Source organism: Aptenodytes patagonicus, chromosome 1, assembly GCF_965638725.1.
Source record: "Aptenodytes patagonicus chromosome 1, bAptPat1.pri.cur, whole genome shotgun sequence".
Taxonomy (NCBI): Eukaryota; Metazoa; Chordata; class Aves; order Sphenisciformes; family Spheniscidae; genus Aptenodytes; species Aptenodytes patagonicus.
The window spans coordinates 88,990,535-89,012,822 of record NC_134949.1 but is presented as its reverse complement, the minus strand read 5'-3'; the positions used below and the strand labels follow the sequence as shown (position 1 = coordinate 89,012,822).

The following is a 22,288-nucleotide window of genomic DNA, read 5'->3' as shown; positions in this document are numbered from 1 at the left end:
CTCAGCTATCAAAGCTCAAAATACAGAGGTCACATAATCACAAAACAAATACAGCACAAAGTGAGATGTATTTAACCCACAGTAATTCCGCACTTGATTCTTTACACCACATATTTCATGAACAAACTTCAGATGGTGACTTACTTGCTGACAGTGTCTGGAGAATAAGTAAAAATACATATGGATAGATGTATGAGCATTTAATGATCTGTTCGAAATAAAATACGTAGAATAAATGATTAACTACAATGTCTTCATTTCAGTCTTCCTTTACCCCATAGTTAACCTTTAAAAACTATGCAGGAGAAGAGCACACACACCAGTTACCTCAAGCAGTAGGCTTTAAACATCTGCTAAGGAGTTACGATCAAGTCATACCCATAGCTGAGGCTTTGTCTCCACAGAGAATAAGTAGAGATCTCTGATTAGCAATTACAAGGTATTCTTAATGGTTCCAAAACTGAAACACTGAATTGCACATTTCAGGTTACCCCAAAAGAGGGACTAAAGTGATTCTGCTCTGCATTATCCCTATTTGCAGGCCAACAGAAAAACCCCGAAGTGACAACACTGTAATTAGGAAACAAAGTAAAGAAGATTTTTTTCTTTTTCTCCATAACTTTAAAATTGTGAGGAGGTGAGAGATCTATCAACAGGAGCGAATGCCAGACCTTACGAGTGTCTTTCAAGAATGCTTTGCTGCAAATGCCAACCATAAGCACAGGACACACCACAATTCTTCTGCAACAGAGCATAATGCAGAAGCCTGAAGTTCCTGATCATTTGCAGAATAATCTTTACACCTTTAAGTGGAATGGGAAACAAGACAAAGCAAGGCCCATCTCAGCTCACTCTCTTCAGAAGGCAAACAGCTCTACTCTGCTACTCTGCTCTGAATGATATTTCTGATCCATCTTTGCTGGCAGCACTAAGTATGGGCCAAACGCAACCTGGACTTTTGTGAAGTTGTAACTTGGACTGTGGTTGTTACAAGTCAGCCAAATACCCCTAGAGATGGCAGCAAGCCCAGCAAGTATATCCACACCATACTACAATCTCAGATACACAGATGTGTATGTCATTTTAATGGAAGGCATGGATACAAACCAATCTAGTTAAACTGATACACAAAGCTGTGTTCAGCTCTGGTTTAAGTCAAACGAAACCACATTTAAGGAAGAAAAAAAAAGAATCCCTCAATAATTTTCCTCTGTTTCTTTCTCTACTCACTATTGCCCCAGAAATAATTGCCAACACCAACAGTATTTACCATGAATGTCACGGTATCTCTCACCTCCACGCTTATCATGATTCCAGAGTGATTAATGACTATTGCGTCCAGTCTTCTGAAGATCATTTCTGGCCCCGCATACATCAGTCCCAGGTATGTGGAGTTAGCAGGTCACATTTGTACAAAATGCAAGGTTTGTAACTTCAGACCCCCCTCCTTTGTACCTGAACCCTGCCCCACATGGCAGATGAAAATGTCCATCCTCACAGTGTCCTGCCGTAATGTCCAGGGCTTAGCCAAGCCCTGCTGCCATCCTGAAAGGAGCCTGCTCTCTGGGCATACAAGTGATAACTAAATTGACCTTATCAAAGGGACAGGAGCATTTCCAAAGAGGGGGAGTGGAGAATGATCGAGTGCAAGAAAGGTCAAAAACTACAAACTGAACCAAGAAGAAATGATTGGTAAAGAGGGGAGGTGGGAAAAAGAAGAATGAAATCATGGGAAAGGCAGGGGAACCCTATGGAGAGGGTGGAATGTAAAGTCAAACCTTCTTCCTCATGCCATATGGTGTTCCCTCTTGTGAACACCATATAGAAACGCTGGCTGTGCACCAGTATCAAATACCTGCCCACAAGGATTAGGGAAGAAACTACAGCTTCTCCTCTGGATAAAAATAAGAACTGCCGTTAAAATTTCATCTCAAGTAGCTTATGACTGGCCTTTCCTTCCTGTCACCTGTGTCCTTCTAAGCCTTGGCAACAGTGCTGTCTCTCTATATGTTCCAAATAGACCCCTGCTTTTGCTTTTACCTAGACTGAGCTTGTGTTAAGGACAATTTCAGGGTAAACTGCAAGCCCAAACATACCCAGTCCACAGGTATGATGTGCCTTAAAATGAGGGGCTAGAGTATTCTTGAAGCATTCAGCATGCCAGGGTGTCTGAAAGGCAAAAGGGACCTCTTCCACACAGGGTAGGTCACGCAGAGAACTTCTAACACTGCGGTATAGATAGAAAAAACATCTGCCAGCAGCCAGTGTTAGCCAAGGGAGCTTTCTGGCAACAGGGAGACAGGGGGGAGAGAATCAGTGCCAAGGGAGCCTGAAGCAATTGTGCATGGAAAAATTTCTGGGGTCTCTTTTACAAGTGACACCACACTAGTCAGTTGACCCACAGCTTATCCCAACCTCCTTTATCTGAAAGGTGCACATAAATCACACTTTTGATTCAACCGCAGTGTACTTTCCTTGCTAATGATTCGAGGCATCAGTTGCTACCATCACCTGCAGTGCCTCCGTACAAACTTCTCAGTCCTTGAAGTCCTTGCTTAGTGCAGAGGAGGAGAGCAAGCACAAGCTGAAGCTGAAGTCAGCACAAGATATCTGAACATGAGGGCCATGCCCTGTGCAATGGTAGAATCTCATCAGACAGCTACAGGAAAGAGTTTTAGAGTAGTTTGGGCACCTTGATCACTGCCATTATCTGACCGCATCAGCAGCCTCCAGCTCTTGGTGTGGTTGAGCTCAAACAGTGATAACCTGGTATTCACCATCTCATTAAGAACAGATGTGGCTGAGGGTCCTCAGAGCTTGTGCCTTGACTTTCTAACAAGGATGGGAACCGCAAAGTGATTTGTCTTAAGATTTTACATTTTAATGTGTCAGTCAGCACACAGTTATTATTCTTTGAGTGCAAACACTTCTTAAACAGCTCAGCCCACTTCCACCTACAAGCTAGTTTAGCTTATCATGGCCACAGATATGGGCTGCAGGTTCCACATGGCCAGCCTATGGCTCAAAGGCTGTACTCAGCCCAGCAGGACAGTGTCTGGCCCACAGCCTCAGCCCAGCCATCTTCTCCCACCTTCAGATGTGAGGACCTAGCCCAAAGGCCAGATGCTTGCAAGTGATCAGTGCACAGCCTTGCTGACCAGTCTCTTGGAGGAGCCACAGGCCCTCTTCTGACACACGCCCAACACGTAAGCATCTCCACTGTGTGATAGGCATGTGTCCAAGCACCTGAGGGTGTGGGAGAGAGGGTCTGTGGCCACTAGTCATTCATCTGGCTCACGACTCTCCTCCTGGCACTTTGCTTGAGCTAATAAGCCCTCCTGAGAGGCAGTTTATATTCATTTGGGCACAGAGCCATGCTAATACAGCTCTCCAGCTTTCCAAATGGAGCTGGCTGGGAGCTGGCATGTGCCTGGCCAGTGTGGAGCACAGACAGAGGAGCCCGTCCATGCAGATGTACTCTAAGTCACTCCTGAAAGGTCTGATTTTTGTGAAGGCTCTACAGACATATACACATATGTAAAGGGATTTTCTAAAGCATGGGAGAGACCGACACTTCCCAGTTTTTTGCAATGTTCTACCCTTTGACACAACAGTAAATAAAAGTGATGGCATGCATGCATGCAGGAAAACAAATTTGAACAAAAAGGTAAAATCCCTTTCCTGTTCTGTGCGCCTGCACATGCATGCACCCTAAGTATGGCTTATGAAACTTACTCGCTGTCTTCCAAGTTACTGTACCTTTGGTCGCAGAACAAAAATGAAGTACTTGCCCAAAGGCGGAAATCTGAGACGTTTATGAGGGAGAGTTTGTGCAGATTGCCAGGTGATCTGACTGATAGATTATGAGGCCAGAGGGTGCTACTGTAACCATCCGATCTCATGTCCTTTAAGAGCCAGGCCTAGCACAAACCTGGATTCATTCCTGCTTCAAGCAGCGCATGCCCCAGTCCTGCTTGATGCCTACTTGCATCTCCAGGCATCTAAATGCCACAAAATCAGGTGTCACTCCTGCTCTCATATATCATGACAACTTTTGTCTTGCAAGTATAACTGACAGCCCGAGGTCTCTCTTCCCATTCCTAGTTTTCCAAAACTCAAACCTACAACCTTCAGAAGGACTGAAATATTCTTCATCACATCCTTCTTGCATCATCACTATCCCTCTGAGTTCCTTCTTCACCACCTTCAAAAACTAACAGCTTTGATACCTCTTCCTCGTCCTCTCACCAAGCAAGGGCAGGGACACCTGGTTTGTGATGTGCTGGACTCTTTCTTCATTCTTTCCCCATTTCTAGGAATGAAAACTTCCCTCTTTCATGGGAATGACAGCCATTTCTGTCTTCATGGAGTGTAGCTGCCTGTTTTCTCTCTAGAGTCCTTGGCCAATTATCAAATTATGAATCCGCTGGTAAAATCTTTAAAAGGCCCAAATGAGACCCTAAATCTACTGCATGCCAAGTTGCTGGGTTGGTAGGGGAAACACAAAGAGTGCTTTGTAGTTCTTCGAGATACAGCTCACAGAGCGCAAAAAAGATAGTTACAGCAATAGATTTAAGGGGGAAAGTATGTACTGTACGGTACAAAAGTGAGGAATGAAAGGAAATCTTATTTAAGGTTAGTAAATTATAGAGAAGGATCTTTTTTATAAGTTTGCTTCAAATTACGAGAATCATTGGAATTAATGGTATATCTAGAATAATTCAGAATAACACTTTACTTCCCTTTAGCTCTTACAGATTTCTGCAACACAAACTGAGCAGTCAGAAAATTAGAGATAAAGCTTGCCTCAGTCATCCTCCAAGATAAAATATTTTCAAGATCTAAAGGTAAAAAACAACCCTTTTTTCTAATGTGGACAAAAAGTACAATTCAGAATGTCTGATTTCAATTCCCATCTATATCCAGAGCACCAAGAGAGCTTTCCCAAAAGTAAGAGGCAACATCCCCTTCCCAGTTCCCCCAGACTGTCTTTAATACAAGGGTTTCTGCTCCTCATATAAACACATGGTATTCTTGGGCGAACTCCACGTTGTCTCAGGAGAAGGCCTGTTGGATGTGACTTTCTGTCTTGTGTGCAGACAGTTGTACCATGGCGTACACGACACTTTCATGAGCTGTGCATCAGCTCCTACAGAAATGTCTCTTGTTTCCCTTCTTCAAGTACAGACAGATCAAATCAGCTCAGGCTTGGAGGAGGATGAGCACCCCACTTTAGTGGAGAAAATTGTTCATCAGTGATAATTATGCACTGTCCCTCACATTTACAACCCTCAGCTGGACACAGACATTGACAAGGGGGTCATGTAACGAAAGCTACCCCAGGAGATGATACTGAATGAAAACAGGGTGCAGATCCAAACAGGATTTGTCCCTGTGGCACAAATGCTTCAGAAAGTCACAACAGAAACTGCTGCAACTTTGCAGCTGAGATTAACTGAAATCGTGGCGATTTCTTTGGTGGTGACAAAAGTAAACTGAATTGCAAACCTCTCCTTGCCATTCTTGATGGAGTCTGCTTTGGGCCACCGCAGGCCCTGGAAGCTCCAGCATATTGAAGGATAAAAAAATACAATAAACAACTATAAAACCCCAGAGGCACTGTGGTTCAAAATTTCTGAACTGAGGAAAAATATCTCAGTATTGTGGCAAGCTCAAAGCACTCGCCACTTTCTATTCATGACAAAATAATGTGCAGCTCTAAGGAAATTGTGCAAATCTTCAAAGAATAATTGCCCTCTCCATTCATTCATGTGAAATCTGATCACCACCCATGAGATAATAGAGATTTAGGCTTCAGCAATTAGAATTCGGGGTAAACACCTCCCTGGAGTAACAGAGTGCTTCAGGCTCCTTTCAGGTCGTCAGGGAGCGGCACAGACTTTGATTCTCAGCCCCTCATGTCACATCTGGGAGGGTATTTTAGCTTTTCACTGTGAAAGATGAGACCTTGAAGCACCAGAAACACCCCTTCCCTAAAGAAAAACTGTCTGCAACTCAACCAAGAAGAAGCTGGAACAGTTTGTTCCCTGTTGCTTCGTTTAGATGAGGCAATCTACTAGCCATTTGAAGTATGCAGCAGAAACCAGCTCTTGATCCCAATAACTCTGGCAACAACTGCTCTGTTTCCAATCTTCTCTTCAAGGTCAAAAGAATCAAGAAGATAATTGAGACCAAACCCAGATATCTGACCTCTGCCAATAGCCTAGACCGTTCACAATTGATTTTGAAAAGGAAGCAGCATCCAGATTATCCTGGTGGCATGGCTGAGAGAACCGATAGCTGCCATCGGGAGGCAAGTGGCCAAGCAGATGAATTCATAGGTTGTTCAGCCTGCTTTGACATCAGCAGCTCTGCTCTTTTGGGAGACGCTGTGGGAATCTGGGATCTCAGATAAAGCCAAAAGGATCTTAACAGTTATTTGCTTCTTTCTCCTTCAAGGTGCCTCTGATGCCTTCAGATGAAGTTCTGGAGGGCTGTCTTCCCTCCACTTGACACCAATACACATTTGTGTATTCATGATATTGTTTTCAGACGGTGCAATCAGGGCAGCTCTCTGAGCACCACACCCAACATGGAGAAGAGTATACCAAAGAAGAAATGAGTAACAAGCAGTAGAGACAAACTTTGGCAAGACAGAGGTGATGCCTGCCCAAAAAGGGTAATGTTTACAGACAGGGAAGCTGGAAAAACAGCAACACCTCAGCTCAGGGTATCTGTCTCCCATCTGCTGATGTATCATGCAGCCTTAGGGTCTGTCTGGACTCATCGCTACTACAAGAAAACATTGTTCCTTTCCAGCAGTAAACGAGCATATTGAACCTCTTCCACAGAGAGGAGAGGGAGCCTTTTGTGCATATCCTTGCCAACACAAGACTGCAGCATTACCATGTTCCCTCTCAGAGGAAGATGGTAGGAGCTGTACTCAATCACTTGTTTGCACACGCATGCTGCTCTAGAGATAGCAGCACATCTGCTGCTACCAGAGATACCTACTGATACCAGAGACAGCAACAGCTGTCTTACCGGCGAGGAGCACACCCCTTTTTGCCTCCAGTACTGTTTTAGACAAACTTCAAGCTTTTGATGCTAATCTCAACAACCACTAACGAAGATTTTACAGACTCCCTAATAGGTGGCCTCTTTACCTCAGGTCTCCAGTGCAAGATCAATGGAGATGCTCAAGCTGATGGAGAACTGGTTGATCTGCTGAAAGCAATTGGTAGAGTCCTCAGCAAAGGCACTTACTAAAGCGAAGAAACCCCATTTGAAAGGAAAGCTGCTTTGAGAACTCACCAGTCAAAGCTAAGATGTTTGACTCTTGCGGACTTGGTGTGCACGTGTCAAAAGTTATTTAATGATGAAGTAAAAATTTATGTGCTGCAAACCTGCCGATATACCACATCGTATGACTCATACTGGTCCTGAAATTCTGCTTAGGAGGCAATTCTTTTTACCAGCTGCCATGGTACCTTCGATTTTTCTTCTTGCGTAAGTCATCAGCTTTTATAGGAAGGATCAGATACTGATCACTATTCTAGCATTGTCACAGTGCCTTTCTAGTCTCTATGTCCTGGCAAAACTTACAGTCACTGATAGCGATCTGCTTATCTCAATATCCTGTGGAAAACCGTGTATCACATAGGAGCCAGCAATGGCTCTTTCTGCTCTTGGAAAGTGACACAAGCCAGAATTACTGGAACTCTCATTTTCTTTTTCACCCCCCTCTCTTCTTTTTTTTTTTTTAATGTTCCCTGTTAAAATCAAGAAACTGAGCCACATATTTTTAATAATGAGAATCTGGACTAGGTTCAATCTAAATTTTGAAAATATATTCCAATTAAAGACTTTAATAGATTCTTGGCTTTCCTCACATCTCATTGCCATGTGCATTCAATGATCCCAAGCCCCTTTTTCCCTAGTAATAAGCAGGCTGCAGAGCAGGTGACATCATCCTCCAGAAGGTCAGCCTCTCCTGGACTGCTGTTTTCTGAACATCTTTTGCAAAGTTTTTGTTCGAGGGGACTTTTCTTTTTTTGAACTGGCTGCAGATCTACTGTGATTGTGTCAAACATGGTGCTTGCCCTTGTAAAGCTGCGATGACTTCTGGATTGCATGCTCCAAAAGAGAGGTTTTGTACTCAAGTCAGAGGGTTTCACTAACAGAAACAGCATGTTCTTCTCCTTGGTAGGACAATATGGTGACCACTCAGGTCACAGGCCTGCAGAGACTTACTAATGGGCTTTATTTCAACGGCAACACGTGCAAATAAAGCTCGTGGACTGCTAGAGTCAGCCGCACCAGGCATCTGTGTGACTGGTCGTGATATCAGGCTCTCCAGTTTGTGTGGCAGCTGAAACCTATCATTGCGTAGATTAGAAAGTTATCTAATCCCTGTATGAAACAGCTGCATCCAGCGTGCCGAGTATCGATTCGGTGTGTCACTGTGGCCCTTGCTCAACATACAGCTTGGGCCAAACAAATGAGCAAAGCACTAGGATGCATGTTGAATGGGAGAAAGGATAATGTGGAAAAAATTATAATACCTTTAGATAATTGTATCATGTGGATGCATCTGGAATACTCTGTGCAGACTTGTTTTTAAAGAAACGATTAAGGACCTGGAAAACTTCCCACTTGAAGAGAAAAGAAATGACTGGCGCTATTCACTGTGAGAAGCACAGAAAAGGGACATAAAAACCTGTAAAAAAATTAATTGTATGAAGAAGATGGATAAGGGGGAACTTCTGTTCTCCTTATCTTGTAACATCCCACAAAAACGGGTGAACATTCAGTGAGAATAGGAAAATCAAAGCCACCGTAATGAAGTATGTTCCACACAGTTGTGTCATAAAAACATGGAAATCGCAGTAACAAGAGTCTATCAAGGATGGGTGACACAAAGCTACCACGTATTCTTCTCTCTGCAAGATAGTATAGGCCGTAAAGATTCAGTACTTGATCTTCTTTTTGATTAACTATGCAAACCGAGCTTTCATTCTCAGGCATCTTTTCCAGCCAACAAATCATTCTACTTTTTTTTTCCTGAATCCTCTGCAATCTCTTTCCACCTTTTAAAAATACATACAGTAGAAAACTATACTGTAATGTCAATTGCAGCTAGGAAATTGTCTCCCCACTGCTTACCACTATTTTTTTTCTACACCAGAGATTGCATGTCCCTTTTTATCACAGTATTACATACACTGTCCCTTGCATGTGCAGCGGCTCATCCATTGAGACCTCCAAGTTCTTGTCAGTGCCAACACTTTCCAGCACACTCGGTGAGTATGTATGTCCTGCATTTTGTTCCTAGACACTTGATACTGTATCTGGCTGAACTAAAAGCCACGCTTTGTTTGAATGCATGCAGGTTACCAAGCAATTTCTATTGCTCTTCATACCTTTGTCCCTATCATTACTGATCACTTTGCAGTCGTTGAGATTTGTACCTTTTAGCAACTGCACTGTTTCATTTAGTTCTGGACAAGTTATTACTGGAACCAGTCTCTGCAGAGCAACACTGGGACTGTCCCTACTGGATGGCGTTTTCATGTTTATCACGTCAGCTTTGAGATCAGTCAGCTACTCATTTCTTAATACACGCTAATGCTAACTTTTCCAAGGTGGCACATGTGGCAATAAAATGCTTTCCAAAAATCCATCACACCTATATAGTTATTTCTATCAGTCAAATCTCTAACTTAACCAAATAATTCAGTTGGATTTGTTTGACAAAACTGTTTTGGAAAAGGCAGATAACACTTTTATTTCATAAAAAAATTACCAAGTGACAAAAGAAAAGCTAAGAATCCATAGCAATCTGTAGCACAGAAAAACCTAGCTGGAAAGCAGAAAATGCACCATATTTATACTGCTGAAGTCCCAAGCTTCTGCCCCAGAAAGCATCATTTTTTCTACCACAGTAAGGGGGACTCATCTCTAGAAAAATCAAGGCTGAATTCCACAGTTCCTACAGGGGATCTGTTCCAGCACTTCACTAGACTTCATACAACTGGAGACTATTGTTTTTTTCCTATGCACCACAGGCAGCATCTTATTTCAGTACTATTATGTGCTCTCTCCCTCCTCACCAGGCTGAACAACCGTAACTCTCTCCTCATCGATGATGTTTCTTCCTAGGCATGTGGCCATTTTTGCTGCTCTCATCTTGTCTCTCTGCAGTATGTATGCACTCCTCTTAAGCTGCAGTGGACACATCTAATCCCAAAAGTCTCCTGTAGCCCCAGTGCAGATTCCCAACTAACAATTCAAGGGATAAAACGGAGGCTTGCAATTCTTCAAGTGTTTATTCAGAAATGCCACATATTCACCCAGCTTTGGAGACAACAGCATGATTTAGAATTAAAGTGTCTTTTTATTAAAATAATACCCTGAGAACTTCTAATTCATAAATATGCAGGGTATGAGATAATAGTATGCAGCTCAGAGCACTGAAGCTTCAGGTGGGAGAGAGGAGTAGAGTCCCAGGCAAGTCTCTTACCTCAGAGGATCTGAGGTGCAATAGCTTATGCTGAAGTCAGCTGTTAAACACCAGTGACTTACTCACTTGTCACACACTTCATGTTCTTGAAAGCAAGGAGATGAAGAGGTATGGGCACTGTACATCCTGGTTGTCTTAGGTTTGGAGGGAAGAATCACACGTGGCTTAAAGCCACCTCAGCATTTCTTGCTCTTTCTGCCAGCAATTCCAAGACCTCCACACCAGCATATTTGTGCTGGCCCTTGGGGGCTGTCCCGGCAGCCAGAAATTAAAACAGTGTGTTTGTACCTTGGCTTTGCACCTATCACTGAGACCAGGGGTCAGCTTGTTACAGCAGCCACTGGAGAGGTGAGCACTGTGATGGAGGGAGTATTTCTGATTTATTATCTTGAGGTTGTTTCGCATGGCTAAATGCAGAGCTTGAGAGCACTGTTTTGTAGCGAGTTTTAAGTTTTGAGACCAACCTGCAGACACAACTTTAGTTAAGAGCTGCCCCAGACCTAGTGGTCTGTGGTGCAGTGGTGGTGGTCTGCACAGAGCCAGCTCGTCACAGGGTACTGGCTTGCTTCCTGGTTTTTCAGCTGCCAAACTATATTAAAACAAGCTAAAAATACAGTAAGTATTTTCCTTTCCTAATATTACCTTACTACATAAGCAATAGCTGAACTTGCCATTAGGATGTTATCTGATAACTGATGGGAGGGGAGGGGAGGGGAGGGGAGGGGAGGTGTACGAGCCTGAGTAGGGGGTGAGGCAGAGGAGGGAGGCTGCTCCAGCGACCGTGACCAGGAGGAGAGGCTGTTATGTTTCTATTTAGGTGGGTGATGAAAACATTTCTGAATCCCTGTTTTAATCCATCTCTGACCGCATGCCTTACCGCAAGTGCACCTCCACACATGCCCCTGAGGTGCAAAACCTCTCCTGCCCTGTGATGGGCAACCCCAGCAGCCACTGCTGCTGCCCTCCATCTGAAGGAGACCACGCCATCCCCAGATGGATTTGAGGTCTAGAGGGAAGTTTTGGGGTGATGTCAAGCTCAAATGTGAGAGGCTGGAGATTCTGCTACACAGGGCATGAATTTGGTTTCGATTGTTTAACCTCACAGGTGTCACATTTGAACATGGCTTTGGATTGTTTCTTTTCTTGCATTTATATTGGAATAAAAAAAGTACGAGGTTGCCCTGATACCTCTCTTTCCCAGTGATCACTGTGTTTTTAACTAGAAATAGCTACAATGAAGTGAATGGGGAAGTCCTATCAGTGAAGAAAAAAAAAAAAACCACAAAAAAACCAAAACAAAACAAAAAACCACCAGTATCACAGCCTGAAACTGGAGATGAAAGCCCTACTTAACAAATGAGATGTAGAGGGCAGAAGCTATGAAAAGACACAGCATGAACAAGTGGAAAACACTTGGCCTACCCAATAATTCTTCCCAGCCTCATACTAACAGAAACTCTCTCCAGCAAGGCCTCCAGGTTTTGAAAGCGAGGCAGCATGATCCTTGGGGGAGGCACTTTTCTGGTCTCCTAAAGCTTCCAGAGGACACATGCCCCTTCCCCTTGTGTTGCCACACAAATGGCAAACTCTAACTGTAAATGGAGAGCAAGGTGTCTGACGCGCTGGAGTGTTTCCTTGGCCTCTCTGTGCTCTCTTCACACTTAACTCAACTCATGCCGTGTACTTGGGCTGGTTCTCCCAACCCTGCACTCCTTCCTGCTTCTCCTTCTAGCTCTTAGGTGCACTGGGGAAACCAGGGAGATGAAGTGGCTGCATTGCACCTCACAAGGTACAGCCTGTCCACCGTTTCCATCTATCATCTCTGCTTGGCGTCCTTTCACAGCAGTCAAGAACTCAACGAGGTTCATGAACCCCCCCACCCCGGCCGTCGGACGCACAGCAGAGTGCATTGCTGCTCTTACACCCTCTTCTCCTGTTCTTTCTACAGCTCTTTGCATGCCCTTTGTACGCTCACCTTGCTGCTTCTGCATGGTAGTGAAGTCTTCAAAGGTGAGAGTGCGCACGGGGGGCCTCCAGAAGGCATAGGTCTCCATAATGGCCTCCAGCCCCGTCCTGTGCAATGAAAATAAAACAAGGAGAGAAGAAGAATGTCAATCAGCTGGCAAGGGTATCAGTGCCGGGGGAAAAGGGCTCTGACCTTGCTTGATAGGCTGCCAGCGGCCACCGAAAGGTCACCTTGGCATCTGTGAATTCCTCAAGCAGGTGCTAGCCACTAGAGTAAAATGAAATTTCCCCAGCCCAGGATTACAAAAGCTCCTAACCGTCTTCCAGCACCTTGTTCTTTTTTTAACAAGGATCCCAAACTTTCTGTCTGCTTTGCAGGGGACACATGACCGTCAGCTCCTCAAGGCATGCTTTATTGTAGAGCGGGCTTCTACAATTTGTGGACACAAGCTGTGATGCAAACAAGGGAGGCCTGGGATTCATCCTTCAGAATCAGAGAGATTTTGTGAATTGCCTTTCCCTGCCACCTCCTAGTTCGGGACACTGCTTTGAAGTGCTATGGGAAGCCATCCAAAAGGGAATGTCCTTGGTTTTGGACTTCAACTAGAAATGCATAAGAGGTTTTTTATAAAAGATCAGTGGCATCTCTGCTTTGGGTCCCTAACTCACCGCAAAGACAATACCAAAGAGAAAAAGCCAAAAATCAAGCGATAACTTTTCCTCTTGAAGGGCTGGGGTCTCAGATTTGTTCTTATTTTCACCACAGAATGCTAACTCTGCTGAAAGTCTCTAACTCCACAGGCTCAGTGAGGACATAGATGCATTACCAGGGAAAGACCCCCATGTTCTTTACGAGACAACACCCTGGAGTTTCTTCCCAGGAAAGGCTCTCCTCTGTGGAAGCTGCACATTGCTCTGTTCCCCATTCCTTGCCTTCCCCTGCCTCTTTTCCAGCAGTAGGTTATAGCCCTCTCACTGACTGAACACGGCTAGAGATGCTTCGTCAAATGCGAGAACATATCCCCTTTCAATGCAAAAGGCTCTAACATCCCCAGAGCCTCTCATCAGATGTTGAGCTGATACTGGAGCTGCCTTTTGCTTCTGAAAATGTCTTTCTGCACGTGCCTCCTCTCACTCAGTGAACTTTCCAAAGTCTCCCCGGAAGCTCGGATGCTTTAAATACATTGGAGTTGGCAAACCAAACTCTGTATTTTAAGAGGAGGTTTAGAAGAGAGGTTGTTGCATGGTGTTTATTAGCTGCTAAGCTGTTAGAAGTAGAAACAGAAGACATCTCTGCATAGCAGTCTCACACTAGCACTGAGCACATTACAACAAAACTATTTGGTTAATACAGTGGCCTCTGCCAGCTCATGGAGCTCAGAGACAACAAGGCAGCGCAGAATGTGAACCCATCTGCTAAGCTGGGCTCTGTGTGCAAAAGCAGCTCTTTGACTACCAGTACCACCCCCAGGATTTCCTCCCCTCCCCGTGTGCGAAAGCCACACATGTTCAGACTCCATCTGCTTCTCGGCACACGCAGCCGGGAAGAGAACGGTACCTTTTTGCAGCCTCAAACGATCTCCAGCCCAAACACTGAGGGAGGACCTTCTGCTACCATATATCGAGGGGGCACAAAATGCTCTGAGCAAGTCACGATGCAACAAGACCTACTGTTGAAAGGACCTGCCTCGATGATTAAAACCAAGTCATACATCCAGAAATGCAGACTGAAAGTTCCAGCTGTGCTAATCCAGCTGCTCTGCGTCTGCCACAAGGATCATGCAGGAAAGTAGGGAGGCCAGCTCACTAAAACCAGCGTTCACACAGTCTGGCTCAGTCATTAGATCCCCGTGCACATAACCCCACTCTGCACCAGCATCTAACTTCTGGCTCTGCTCTCATGACTCCCTTCCAGTAAAATCCAACCCCTAAGAGGAGGTGGCTCAGGGAAACAGTAAAGGCCGGTTAAAGCTATTACTCCTGCCTCTGCCTGGAGCCTGCATCATTCTCAGCTCAGCTTGACTCACAGTTCAAAGTTTCTAGCTCTCTGTCTACCACTTTCCCCTGTATCAATACAGTTCTCACAAGTACCGTATAATTTGTACTTCTAAAATAAAAGGAAAAAAGGGAATAGTCAGGAGATAATAAAAAGAAGAAATAAAAGAGTAAATCAGGAATAATACACTGCTTTCAGGGGTTGGACTCCACTGTGCCTGTGAGCCCACAGAGGGTAAATGGCAGCACTGAGTGTACCAGAGCAGCTTACAAAGCTGCTTGCAAAGCTGCTCTACTCCTGCCCTGTATGCCAGGGAAAGGAGGGATGCCACCAGGGACCCACCTCCTCCTGCTCCAGGGGAGCAGTTCTAGAACAGCCCCTCTGCTGTGGACATGGCTCCTGTGACCCTCCCCTTTCCACACTGCAGCTGCTGGCAGCAACACTGTGGCTTCACCAGATTCACAGATTGCCATGTAATGCTCTGGGCAGCACTGCAGCCACAGGTACCTGAAGAATGGATGCCAAACTCCACAGTTGGCTTAAAGCCACCTCTTTCACCTCTTTCCTTTTCCTGCCCCAAATGAGAGTCCTTTACTTCCCCAGAGGTGTGCACATGTTGAACATGCATTATAAAACAACCTCCCTAAGTATGTGGGTGACAGAGCTCAAAGTTATATCCAGTTATCCTATACACAAATTTTGGTCCCTGTATACTAGATCATCCTTTTATTCCTGGTTTGTTTGGCATTTTTTTTTAATCTTTGTGCAGAACAAATGTTGTGAGTGTTTCTGAAATAGTATCTAAGCAGAACACATCCTTACTGAACTTTCAGATTCTTCCATGTATCAGACAAGATCCATGAGACAACAGTCTCTTGTGTTAACCTGCTAGGCACCTACCACCCCATGTATGGAGTATTGCAGAAAAACAATGTGCAGCCATGGGTCAGAATGCACACCACCTTTGCGTGACTGATTTTACAACTCTATCCCTAACCTTTCAATATATTTTTTTTTCTTCTTCCTGTGATGTATTCTTATTTTTGTAAAAAAATGGTGGGGTGAGGGGGTGGGAATCAAGAAACTCCATCGCTGTCAACTCTAACAACCCTCTTTCCCATAGCAGTTTATGACATTAGTGTGGTACCAAGATATCCAGAGCCACATCACAGACCTCCGCCACAGGACAGAAAGGTAATGCTCTCCTAGTCAGCAGAAATACTGGAGTGCCATTCCGTGTGTGTTCCAGCCCCTGAGAGGGAAAACAAACCCCACTTGGCCAATGAAGAGACATTTTAGGACAGCAGTAAATGCTGACAAAAAAATAATTGTTTTCAGCATTTCTGAAATCTAGCAACTTCTTTTGGGTTTTGGTGAGGGCTGCTGGTACCAAGTGTGCTGAACATTATCCATGTGGCATCCACTTTCTCTTCCAAAGAACTGCACTGAAAAATTTACTTCAAACTGTCTATCAGGCCATAAACCCTCCCCTCTCACACCATCTTTATGAAGGAAGTAAAAGAAAAAAAGTATCAGAAGAGGACTCTCTGCCAGCTTTATTTTAATAAGGTCAGTCCTTTAAAAAGTATCCAAAATTCACTCTCTTTTTCATTCATTTTTTTATTTTTAGTGCTATAAAGTTTTAATAATAGGCAATAAATGAAACAGTTCCATTGTCTGAAAAATGAAAAAAGATGTACGAGCTATCTGTGCACCTCCATAATCCATCCCATATGGCCGACCTTGCCATTCCCGCTGCATGCAGGATTCAGGTCATCGTTTCATTCTTCACTGGGGAAGCCAAACTATTGGCTCCAAGCGCCTTCCTGGCTCTTTTACCCTAGACAAAAGCTCAAAGAGCATTTCCAACACAAACAACTTTCATCCACCTCAGCTGCCCACATCTGAAAGGAAAGTGCTGTTGCTTGCCTTCAGCTTTGGATTTCTTTCTTCCCTCACCCTGCTGGGTTTCCTGACTGTTGTCCCTTCTGGCTTCCTCCTGGATAAGGAGCTCCTGCAAGCATCCCACTGTCAAATGAACTTTACTCAGTCTCCAAAAATAGGCTCTGTGGCATTAAACCTGCACCCTCACTACCCAAACACTTGGCTAGCTGAGCTCCATATGTCAACAATTCTGGTTCTCAATCTCTTGAAGTTCAGCAAAGCAACCAAGTAATACCTGCCTCGTACGTATATTACGTAAGTATCCTTTCGCCACTGGGACCGGTTCTCTTGTTTCACTTTTACAGATGCTTCACGTGCTTTTGCAGATAAAGGAAAAAGGGACCAAAAATCATGTAAAGGGAATCTCTAATAAGCGGGAACTAAGACTTGGCCTTCTACCACAGGCTAACTCCCTAATCCATTAAGGCTAATGACTAGATTGCTGAACACCATTAGTTAACATGGTTTGAGTGCTCAAAGACTGCAAAAAAACGTCCAGCTGCTGAGCTGTTTGCATCCTTCCCTCTGAAATACCTCACTGCTCCTTCTCCCAGCGCAAGGACTGAGGCAATCAGCTGTGAAGGGAGACAACCATGCAAACAACTGAAGGAGATCCAAGAAAAGATCACTCCCCCAGATGGATACAGGCAGTTACATTGTGATGGGGTGTCCCAGAGTAGCAGGTTTTTAGCAGTCTCTTGTACTAATTAAGGGAGACCACAGTCATAAGGAACCATACGGGAAGGCTGTGAGCTGACAGAAGTGAAAGATTTAAAAGGGAAACGAGTTTTAAAAACAACAGTCAATCCCATGATTTCTGCAGCAGGCAACAACAGTGAAACAACATCAGAATAAGAAATAAGTGAAGGAAAAACATCCCTCTCCATTTCATGGAAAAGACTCAACACAAAGCAGAAAGGAAACGTCCTAGGGAAGAAGTGACCTAAGAGTTCCTCTTCTCCCACCATGCTCTGTTTTTTCCAGTGGGTTGTGTTTTTTTTTTCCCCTCCATCATTTGCTGGCAAACTCTAACCATGGCTCTGATTCAGTATCCCGATGTCGCTGGGATATGATGCCCTGGAGCAGACTCAGGCATTCTGTGGCCCCTGCTGCTGCCACACTTTTTTTTTTCTTTTAAGACCTTATACAGAAAACCTCTTGGACATATACTACACTTGCCTGCTTCACAAATGGCCCTTTTTCAAATTACCCTCTCTCTTTTTCAAAGGAGACCTACATTTTCAGTGGGACATTCTCCAGCTACAGCCTGATGCACTGTAGCTGACTGAAGCTGTTGTGAGGATGTGGGAAGCTACAGAGCATCATGATCGTCACTCAGGTTGACCACTGATCCTGATGAGATTAGAAAGTCACAAGGGGAAGAGGAGCCAGCCAGCACAATTAAGAAAAGTCCCATTTGGAGAGTCCTTTCCACACACAGCTTGGGCCTTAATGCTCTTCTCCCTCCTATGTGTACATCTATGTACGTGTCCTCTTTAAAGGGAGCAGCTGAGCCTTAGAGTGTCCCTCCACTAGTTGACAACAGCGATGCAACCTTAGCCAGACCACTGCTTGTGAGGCAGGCGCCTGACTGCTATATATGCTTGCAAATACCTTTGCCTATTTTTTCTTCCTAAAGCCTCAGGCTGCTCTCTTTGATGTGTAATACCTTAAAGATTTTAATTCCTCTTTACATCAGCAGAGAGCCTTACTGAGCCCTCCCCACAGCTGCAGCCATGTAGCAATTTCCTGCCCTTTCTTAAAACAATGAGCTACAAAGATCAGTAATTCCCAACCTTTTCAGGAAACTGTCCAAATTCACTGGGCTAGGACCTTATTAATGCCTTCCATGTTAATCTAGCCCACCATGTACCTGGAACTGCATCAATCCCTCTTCTAAGCCCAGCCTCCAGCGCAGCTGTATCTCTGCACACAGGGAAGACCTTGTGCCCAGGGCACATACTACTTCCCCCACGCAGGAGAGTAGAGCAGAGTAAAAGTCACATATGCCTCAAGTATCAGAGCTAACACTCAAGGCGGGAATTAAATAAGGGCAGTAACATCTTTTTGCGTAGCTACAGTAAGATGAGAACAGAGGAGCTGAGCTAGGAAGTCGCTAGGTCAGTAAGATGTTTTCTGTGATCATGGAGAGTGTAGCATTTAAATGGGTGATGGGAAACACTGGGCAGTTGCCCATTCACTGAACGCTTCCCATACCAAATCATGAATGAGGTAGCAGTCCTGGTGAACACACACGAGAGGAGCATGCAAGTAAAAACTGAATTACAGGGCCCATGGGGACAGCAAATGAGGGCTATGCACACGACTTCCACTCTGGTTTGCACACTCAGAGCGTTGCTTTACAACCCTAGGGTTCTTGTAACATAGCCATATATGTCTAATTGTATAATTAATTTAAAGTTTAAAGCCTTTGTCACACTGATTTAAAGGATACCCACATCATTTAGATCTGAAATACTAAGATCTGCTGCACACTCTGCTGGATTCATGAATGGCAGAAAAAGTTGAAATTTTTGTTTGGACTTTCTTATTCTTTTTTGATAACATGGTAACATCTTCTACTAATACAAAAGTTTTTGGATTCAAGTTCCTGGTTTACTATTGTGTTATTAAAATACAACATATTCTAAATAATGTTTAAGGTGCTCTACTTAATCTTTTCATAAAAATCCTAACAAAATTAAGCAACACAAAGTGAAACTATTTGACATCACTGGGGAAAAACTGAAATGGTTTGAAACCAGAACATTTTTGCACTGTTACCCTACAAACCTATCAGAAACTCAATTTTTTTTTTTCTAATGTAAAGCAAGCATTTGTCTCCAAGTTTTGGAAATTCCTGTGAAAATTAAAAGAAAAAAGATGCCTTTCAGCCTTTCATACCATTTCTGTGTATAATAAAGCAAAAGTGTCTAGGTCCCCTTTCCTACAACTTTCATTATTTTACAGAGTTTTAGCATGTGACCTATTTGTCTGTTTTACAATCTGCAGTCCCCCATTTTTTCTATGTCTGTTCTTCATTTTAGTAACAAAAAAAATTTTTTTTTTTTTTTTTTTTTTTAAGAAACCCTACAGTATCTTTACAAGTTCATTTATTTTACCTAATTCTTTGGATATCATGGCACCATACCAGTAATACATGAACAGTTTACTAATAACTTATCAGAGATGCTAAAGAACATTTTCATTGTGTTTCTCAACAACAAACGGTAAAGCTTAGAGGAACATGAAAATAATAGAAATGAGCATAAATAAATTAATTATCCAGCAGGAAATAAAAACAAGAGCAAAGCATATATACAGAAGAAAACAGCCTTGAAAGTAGTGGTAACGGAAGGGGTACTGAGGTAGCAGGGAACAGGAAATTAAACATATGACAGCAAAAAAATAGAGTCACAGAAAAAATATTGTCAAGCAGGAAAGTAATAAGCTGTCTTTACAGATATGTTGCCTAAGAATATCTAAAACCCTCTCTCAGGGTTTTGGGACTGCAGGATCCAGGCAGAGGTAGGAGCAGCACTGGAAGAAACTTCTGAAAAGAAAGAGGGTCAGTCTAGCTGGCTAACCTGGAAGCCCTCATTATACATTGGATCTGTTTAGGCAAAGTAAAACAGCCCTTCTAATTCCTCTGAGAACTAGTCTACAGCAAACTTCTCCTGTAAAAATGGATTAGGATCGCAAAACACCTTCCTCAGCCTTAGACACATGCCCTGTGTGCTCATCTGGGGAAGGAGAGAGAAAATCAGTAAGGAAACACGAACAAGCTCCTGTTACCTGTTTCTCCCAGAATCTCTGAAACCTTTAGCGAAGGGGTTTCTGTCAATTTTTAATCTGGTGATCTACAAAGGAAGAAAAAGAGAATTAGCTGATCTCTTCAAAATCTTTTTCTTTCAACAAATGAAAATTACTGATGATTACCACTCTTGCCCAAACCACCTGTATGATCATCTTTCATACTTATCTGCCCAGACTTATATTAAAGTCACCCTTCCGTTATCCATGAACAGATTATCTGCTTAGCAAATGAACGGTGTCAGAGGCAGAAATGTGGCAGCATCGGGAAGCCTGGCACAGCGCTGGGGCTGAGGCTGTTCCCAAAGGAGAAGCGCATCTTGGACCCAGGTGCAAAACCCCAGGAGCTATAACTCATCAACGGCCGTGTGGTTCAGGAAGCAGGCGTACTGCTCAGGTTTGGCTGGTATCTGGGTCATCCCAGCCTCAACACCCTAGATATCCAGCAGCTGGATGCACTCATGGACCTTCAAACAATGCTAAGGAGAAAAGGCCAAGCAAAGCACAGGCTACAGCCTCCAAAGACGGCAGCTGGCCACCCAGTCACGCGCACAAGGTGCTGCTGTTCTGGCCAGCATCTAGGTGGCCTGTTCAAGGGTTTTCTGGTCTGGAAACCACCTTTTTTTTTTTTTTTTTTTTTTTTTTTTCCTTTTTTCTTTTTTCACTCCTCTAAACAAAGAAGATGACAGCCAGACTGAGTGCTTTTGGGGAATCTTCCTTCCTACTTTATTTTTAGACGTGAATTCCATGTTGGTAAATATGGAAAATAATATTGGGATTTTGACCTTGCAGCCCATGTTATCATACTCCCTGTCAGCTATTCCCCAACCTGGTACAGCACAAGAGGTTCCCTCTGCCAGCCTCACCTTGTCCTGGAGACCCTGTCTCTGGAGTGAAAAAGGGAGTGAGATCGCCAGATCCTATCAAATTTGAGGTGGTTTTACTGAAACTGCTCAAAAGGGACTAGTTTAATACAGACTGATCTGAAGCGGATTTACAGGTGTTTTGCTTCTGTCAGAACCAAGCCCTTACTCTGGATATTAACCTCAGATCTGGAATGCAGCTCCTATTCTTGCAGAAGCTTAATTTGTGAACTTAATTTCCGCTAGCCTGACTTTGCAGCTGTCCTGGGACTTGTGTGTACAGAGACAGATATGTTCTGTGGAGGATGGAATTACAGCAGAGGGAATCCCTGTGGTGGATTTGCTAACATTTTACAATTGTTTCCAGAGACGTTTCTCCCAGTAAGGCAAAGTTTTACAGCCACTGGAGGGCATGCAGGCAGATTCAGAGGATTTAAATTTATTTTTAATCAAAAGGTTTCTCCAACCCACCAGAATCTCATTTACTGGTATTATAAAAATACCCTCCCCCAAATTTTTTTGGACAAAACCCCCAAATGTTTGGAATTCAGAGAGACAGGAAGAAATTTCAGTGCTTCTTTACGGTGAAGTGCCTTACAGCGCCAGTGCCTGACAGAGATCCCTCCTTAGCACCTCCCTTACCTGTGTAATTATGTCTTATAGGTCTGGCCATTAGGGAAGAATGACAGGCTTTTTCCTGACATTCCTTCTCCTTTCTCTATCTTCTTTCCATGTCTGGTCTACAGTTAAAGTTTGTGGAGTACATGCATTTGGGCAGGGGAGGCAGGAAATTTCAAATGCTGCAATGACAGCAAACCCACCATTGTACTGCAATATTTTTTTCTGCCAGAATAGTTGATCCATTTTGGATCCTGATTTAAGCCAATTCAAGGGGACCAGACCGAGAAAAAGTTAGGAGTGGGTATCCAGAAACAGTCATGGGATCACTGTCAGCGCATGTGCTCTCTCTTATATGTTGCAAACTAAAAACTCCGTAACAATTCACTGGCTAAATGTGACAATCTGCCCTAAGCTGATTCCACATAGTTTTGTCCCTCAATCCAAGAATACTAAATATAATGACATCCACTGAGTTCATGAAGTCATTCTCCAGAAGCACAGATGCTGTTATGGAGACATATTTACCTTGCCATTTCTGATTCGATTCCTCTGCAATTTATGGCA

General features: G+C 43.8%; 1 protein-coding gene across 2 annotated transcripts in view; it reads right to left on the bottom strand.

Moving 5' to 3' along the window:
- Positions 1 to 22,288, bottom strand: part of TBX15 (T-box transcription factor 15) — a 119,099-nt gene that overhangs the window by 22,959 nt on the left and 73,852 nt on the right. For both annotated transcript variants that reach the window (XM_076347980.1, XM_076347970.1), the window contains exons 6-7: positions 20,223 to 20,287; positions 12,498 to 12,595 (exon numbers count right to left, since the gene is read on the bottom strand). In XM_076347980.1, coding sequence (XP_076204095.1) covers positions 12,498 to 12,595; positions 20,223 to 20,287 — 163 coding nt within the window. The remainder of the gene's footprint in view (positions 1 to 12,497; positions 12,596 to 20,222; positions 20,288 to 22,288) is intronic.